The sequence below is a fragment of the Austrofundulus limnaeus genome, unplaced genomic scaffold (genome assembly GCF_001266775.1).
Source record: "Austrofundulus limnaeus strain Quisiro unplaced genomic scaffold, Austrofundulus_limnaeus-1.0 Scaffold2535, whole genome shotgun sequence".
NCBI classification, from domain to species: Eukaryota; Metazoa; Chordata; class Actinopteri; order Cyprinodontiformes; family Rivulidae; genus Austrofundulus; species Austrofundulus limnaeus.
In genome coordinates this window covers 7594-14040 of record NW_013954937.1, presented here as the reverse complement: position 1 = coordinate 14040, position 6447 = coordinate 7594, and the positions used below count along the sequence as shown (strand labels likewise).

Genomic DNA, 6447 nt, shown 5'->3' with positions numbered 1-6447 from the left:
TCCTGAGGGCCAAAGCCATGTGACCACTGGCACAATGTGACAGAAACCCGACGTCCCAACGTGTGGGCTGCAGGACCCAACGAGGTGCAGGAAAAGTCGAGCAAACAGGAAAAGGACCGAAAAAGGAGGATTTTTTTTTCTTTTACACAGAACTATGAACGCCCTGTTGTCTCACAGATGGGCTGAGTTTCTGTCAAACTCTCAMTGAGCTCATAAAGGAGCTCACTACACAGTAAAGAAGTGTAATTTTAAGCCTACAGAGTTTAATTTAACTCTGTTTCATATAATATTTGGTCCCACTCAAAATTAGTGTAAAGTACTCTATAGCCAGTGTCAACTTCAGAGTTAATTTTACTCATTTTAGTGTCAAAATCAACAATGAATCGAGTAAAATTATTTAACACTATAGCTCGTTAACACTCTACAGAGTAATATTATTTTTAAGGAGTTAATTTTACACTAAACTTTCTTTAAAAAGTACACTTTAGCATTAATTTTTGTTTTCCTTTTTACACAGTGTGAAACACAGAACACAGAGTTCTGCACTCTATCCTAAATTTAAAATCAACACTTAAAGTGTTGTATTATCACTGATCATTAATTGGCAAAACAGCACAACAGTGTGACCCTTCACACACCAGGAAGTACCTCTCACTCATGAAGTCGACTTATGGCAAATAACACAAAACTTAAATTTGAAAAACCAACCAACCTGAACAAGAACACTAACCAGAAAAACAAATGTTTACACTCACGAATCTTTTTAATAGTCTTAGACATGTAAACACATCATTTCTGCAAGATTACCCAGCATTCCTTGCTGAGAAAATTCTGGTCCAAGAGGAAGAAGGCGGAGCTTTTCAGAATACTTCTTTCAACACTGCATGGTGTTGAAAAAACGACACTGTTAAGTGTTAATCGAGACTTAACAGTGGGCGGAGCTTATTTAACACTGCCCAGTGTTGAGACAACACTGAGGAAATCAACTTTGTGAATTCACATCAATGGTGCGTTCACACCGAACGCGATTTCAGCTTCAAAATCGCAGCCAACGCTGAAGTTTGAAGCTCGTGCACTTTGAGGTCAGACGCAGGACAGTTGTTGAAGCGCCGCACGGCGACAGCCGCCCCGCCCCTCCCTCCTCTGTCGGGCTCCGTTTAATGTCGGACGAGGAAGTGGCTTTGCTTTAATTTACAGACAGCCAGAACGTGTCACGTTCATCAGATAATTAATTCATAATTAATTCACCAGATAATTCAGAGAAGAGGCTCACAGCTGCTTTCAGGACTACTTTTTTCAGTCTGATGAGTCGCTGYCACGCATTGCTGCGGATCAGGACACGACTGCAGCACTCATTTTAGCTAAAGAGCAGGAGCTCTGTCTGTTTCAGTTTAGTGGACCTCATTCAGTAAACTGTCCCGTCGGGAAATATGTCRCTACGTCACACAGTGGAGTCTCTCTGATTGGTTGACGCTGCGCGTCGAGCTGCAAAAGTTCAGATTTTCTAACTTCAGCGATTTGGACGATTTGGACGATCTGAGCGTTCGACGCTCAGATCGTCCAAATCGTTCAAATCGCGCTGCTCTAATCGCGCTTGAGGCGCCGCAGAACTTCCCGACGTTGCTTGAAGCGCGTCCACCATAGACTTTGCATGTAAACCTGCTGCTCCTGACGCTGAAATCGCGTTTGGTGTGAACGCACCATAAGACCGACACTTAAGAATTAATCCTACACTTCGCTTAAAGTGAGACTGAGATGCTTGATAACTGACTTTTACTCTCAGCTTTTATCTAAGAATTATTTTACACTTAAGTCCACTCTTAGCAGCATTCTTAAGAGTAATTCTAAGAAGTTTTATAAATACGGGTCCAGGTCTTCTTCAGTACCTCCTCCATGTCCTTCGCCTCCTGCAAATCTGTAAGGAAACAACAAAACATTCTTACTCAAGCAACTGTTCGTTCCTGAATCTCTCCACCATTTTGCCGTTCATCTTGTCCTCCCCCACTTTTGCGGATCTCCTGGATTTTCTCCTGTTCCTGTAAATAGAAAAACCTCACCCGTAAATAAAATAATTTACCTTTTTTTTATCCTGCCTCAGAGTCTGGCTTCTTGTTTCGCACATTTTGACACTTCCTGGTTCATGTCATTTATGAGGTTTCAAAATGATTTAAAGTTAAAGAGGACTTATGCAAAAAAAAAAGGCTGTTTTTGCACCAGTTATAATTTATTGTATTTTCTCCTAAACTGTAATTAAAACTCATTGAAAAATGTGTTGTGGCTAAACAGACCAAAATGTAAAAACATAGTCCAAAGCTGTGATCAAAATCTAAAGCAGTTATGAAATTAAATGACTTTTTTTAAAGTGGTAATTGTTACAAAGTTTATGCCTAACAAATAACTTCACCAGCTAGTCCTTGAATTGGAAAAACAGTTTTGTTCTGACTGGATTAATAAGCTGGCAGTTAGTCCAAACAGGGCCAAGACCATAGCTGACCCTTTCAGTCTTTTTATGCAAACGTAATAAATGTTTAGATGTGTATAACATTAAATGCATCTTTAGGTTTCGAAATTAGTATAAAACATTGTTGATGTGATGTGACACTTTGAATGTAATTTTTTTTTCTTTTATTTACCTAATACTTTTGTTTTTACACAAAACATCTTTGGAAACATCCACATTTGTTTCAGTGCCTCCTGCCACCTCTATCCTCCCACACCAGCAGCTCTGCCATCATCTCTTCTCCACCATTCTTCATCCCTTATCTTCAGAGTCCGTGGCCTTAGTGGGAGACAGGTAGAGGTAGACTGGGCTTCAGCTGCCTGTCATTAGCTTGATGGCACAAAGCTTCAGCAGGTGAAGGCCAGCACCTGAAGGGAGACCAGTTTCTGACACCTCTATTAACCTTCATGAGACACCCATCCTCTGTCTCACCCCTGTGTCCTATTTGTCCTCCCTTCCCTCATCTCTCAACTTGTCTCTTGTCTGCTGTTCCCCAGGCAGCAGAAAGATTATCTCTGAAGCAAAGAAATAAAAAATAAATAAAACATAAAAAGACGTGTATTTCTCTCTGCTCTAAAAATTGCAACATTTTGGCATGGCATGGAATTTTTTCTTCAATTATCCACAGGTCACAGTGTCCTTTTATTGTCTGCCATCTTGGAGTGAAATTGAGAATTGGAAACACCCTCTATCAGTTGGTTTTTCCGTCTTGTGAGACGGATAACTGGAAAATTAAGTGAAGTATGAACTTCCTGTTTGGCTACATCTAGGTGTAAGAAAAGTCTCTCAAAAATTGGCTTGCAATGTTAAAATTCAAGATGGTTGACACAATAAATGTGAAAACGGACCACCCTTATCATTGGAGGAAAATGCTTTCTAGTTTTTAATATTGCTTAAAAGGATAGTTTCCCCAAATGATTGGGGTGGCCAGTGGGGTCAAAGCCACCTGCTGGTTCTGCCATTGTGTCTGCAGTGGTGGATAAATATGCTCCCTCTGCTCGCCACATGATCATCACTCAACACCACTTTGGACAAAGAAATAAAAAAATAAAAAAAACTACACAGCCTAGCTTTAACTCACTTGAAAGTATTGCACCAAATGCTTTAAAGTTTACATTCCGTCCCTGTTCACTTCCAGTTCAGATAAACACTAATCTCTAAAACCGCAAACATTCACTATTCAAATCCTTCTGTGACGAGGGGACATCAGCGTACCATTTATTTGTCCTGCATCTCCAACTTGTTTTGTTTTTCTTCTTTCTGCCAGTCTTGACATAACTCAGACTCATCTATAATCTCATCTACAGTACAATCAGTAGTTATAGTCGGGTGACCTGCATGAGAGGATTTGCAGTGAGTCAGGGCGTTTTGTATAATTTATTTCAGTGATGCGAAGCCAAAGGGTGGAAATGAACAAAATGCTGCTGCTTTTTCATGTCAAATCAACCAAAAATAATGGAAGTTAATGAAAAGTGAGTTGTGCAAATTAAAACAGATGTAAACCTGTTGGTGGAACACGTGACCCGTACCGTGACACCGATTTGATCAAATCTTTGGTGTAATTTAAACAAACGACGGTGGCAGAATAGTTTCCATCTGTTTGGTGTCTGAGCTGTTGTAAAAAGAGCCTCGTTACTCTTTTAGCATCAACTGATATTGTAGGTTGTACACAATGATCAGGAATTTCATTGTTTGCTTTAAAGCAGAWCCTATTAGTTACCATGGTGTGAACATAATCAGTAGTTGTCTAAATATTTTAATTAGAAGTGGCAGCTTTTGCAAAATATTGACCAAAGAAATGTGATGAAGCCAGAGCACCGAGACTACAACAGAAAAAAAAATTCCAGTTTCTCTTTGATTTGAGCCCAGATATGAAGGATAAATAATTAAGGTATTTCTGTAACATTTTATTCACTAGTTATCACAAATTTCATCATCGGATGACATCAACTTTCATCATTATGTCGACGACACGCAGCTTTATATTGTCATATCTGTAGATGAATGCACGGTAGATTGATGCGCTATTTTAACTTTATTGAAGATGTTAAATTGTGATTGGCATAATAATCTCTACAGAAAAGACACAACTGAAATGATAGATAATGAAACTGAATAAACAGTGAATGCTGGCAAACTTAAAATCTCTGAACTCTAATTATATCAGTTTCTCTTAACATAATTTTAATAAGAAAAGATTTTTTGCAAGAGTTTGACTTTTCCTCTTTTATGAAAAGACTGATTAATTAAAGTGCTTCTGCACCTTTAGTCAGTTTAATATTATAAGTGACAGTTTAATGATTACACATGATGTTGTTCTTTCTTTTTCAAATTCCCTTTTAATCCTTTTCTTGTCTTTTATTTTTGTATAATACTCTGTAAACGTGGGCCATTTCATCCCACAATTAATCAGTAGTGCAGTAATAAGGCTCAGGTTTCCACTGAGCTTCTAATGCAGTACACTGTGCATTTACACAAAATGTGTATGACAGAATGCAGCGAGGGAATGATGAGGCTGTTTGTACAGTGAAGATGAGAGGGAAACTTGCCTCCCCCCACTGTTTTCTGCCTCTCGCTGAGTGAAGAAGACAGTAATTGGAAAAGTCGGGGTGTGCCAGCTTCACTGGGGATGAGAGCAGGAAGGACAGAGTCTCTCTGAGAGACGCTTTTCAACACTGTCAGCAGATCAGAATATTTCTAATGATCTAATAGAATAATCTCACGTCCCCTTCACAGATAGGTTAACCCCTCACTCACCAACAACTGCTGATATGTTATTTCCTGTTTGTGCGGCTTTTAGTCATAAAAGATTCACCTTCCTCTGCAGCTCTCATCAGCTCTGCTGTTTGATGCTGTATACACCGTGGTCGCAGCGGTCCAGGAGTTGAACCGGAGCCAGAACGTTGGAGCCACTCAGCTCTCCTGCAAGTCCTCCAAGATCTGGGAGCACGGCACCAGCCTCATGAATTACCTGAGGATGGTAAGATCACCTGCGCTGAACACAAACACAAGAAGGAGAAATATTTAGTTGGAGAGAAAAGTTGGACTTCATWATGTTTATCAGTTTTGTCCCTTACAGTCAAAACGCAAAAAAAACAACTTCTGGTTTCACTAAAAGTCCATAAGCCAGAGGAAAATGTTAAAGATTTTTGTTGWGCGTAGTGTTTTTGTTTTTATGTTTTTTTCCTCAAGCAATCCCTTTAAAATAAAGTATGCTTGTTAAAATCATGATCACAGCTTGATTAATATTTTATAGTCAGGATAATTTCACTGACAGCAGATAATGTCTGTTTTCCTCTCATTTGAAGACTTGCTCTCTATTCACTCAGTCAGTTCATCTTGTCTCGACATTATACTGAGAAATAATGAAGGAGGACCGATAAAGATGTGCTGTCAGGGGAGAAAAAGTGTTTTCCTGTTGGAGACAAATGGCTGCAAGTGATCAAAATACTTAAATACAACACATCTTTGACATCAATCTGTTTGTCTTTATTACCACAAAAAAACAACAAGCGGGATTATAATCACTTTGTCTTGGTGGAAATGAATGTTATTACACTCCTGTGTAAACAAGATTATCTTATTTATTTTAAAAAGGATCAGTTTAGACTCAGGTCATGTGCTGCTGAGAAAAAAAAGGGTTTTGTTAAATCTTTTACCTCTTTGCTCCTTCTGTGTTGGATAGGTAGAGTTGGAAGGTCTAACGGGTCACATTGAATTCAACAGCAAAGGCCAACGGTCGAACTACGCCCTGAGGATCATGCAGAACAGCAAGGGGGGCCTGAGGCAGGTAAAGTTCCTCTCAGTCTTATCCAGCTAATGTTAGGGTTGTCTGATTTCAGTCCCATCAAGTGTTTTGGTACAAAAACCTGCATTTAGTGAATGTTGTCAGTTTTATAGAATTTACACACAATTAGTTTTGTGTTTCTGAAAAAACATTTTCTTTA

At 39.1% G+C, this 6447-nt stretch overlaps 1 protein-coding gene across 1 annotated transcript; it reads left to right on the top strand.

Moving 5' to 3' along the window:
- Positions 1 to 5327: 5327 nt before the first annotated feature.
- On the top strand, positions 5328 to 6290 carry LOC106511132 (glutamate receptor ionotropic, kainate 4; the record flags this gene model as incomplete). Its single annotated transcript, XM_013999879.1, is given in 2 exon segments — positions 5328 to 5480; positions 6186 to 6290. Coding segments are annotated over 2 exon segments (123 nt in total), but the record flags the coding sequence as incomplete, so codon positions are not given.
- Between the last annotated feature and the right edge of the window lie 157 nt (positions 6291 to 6447).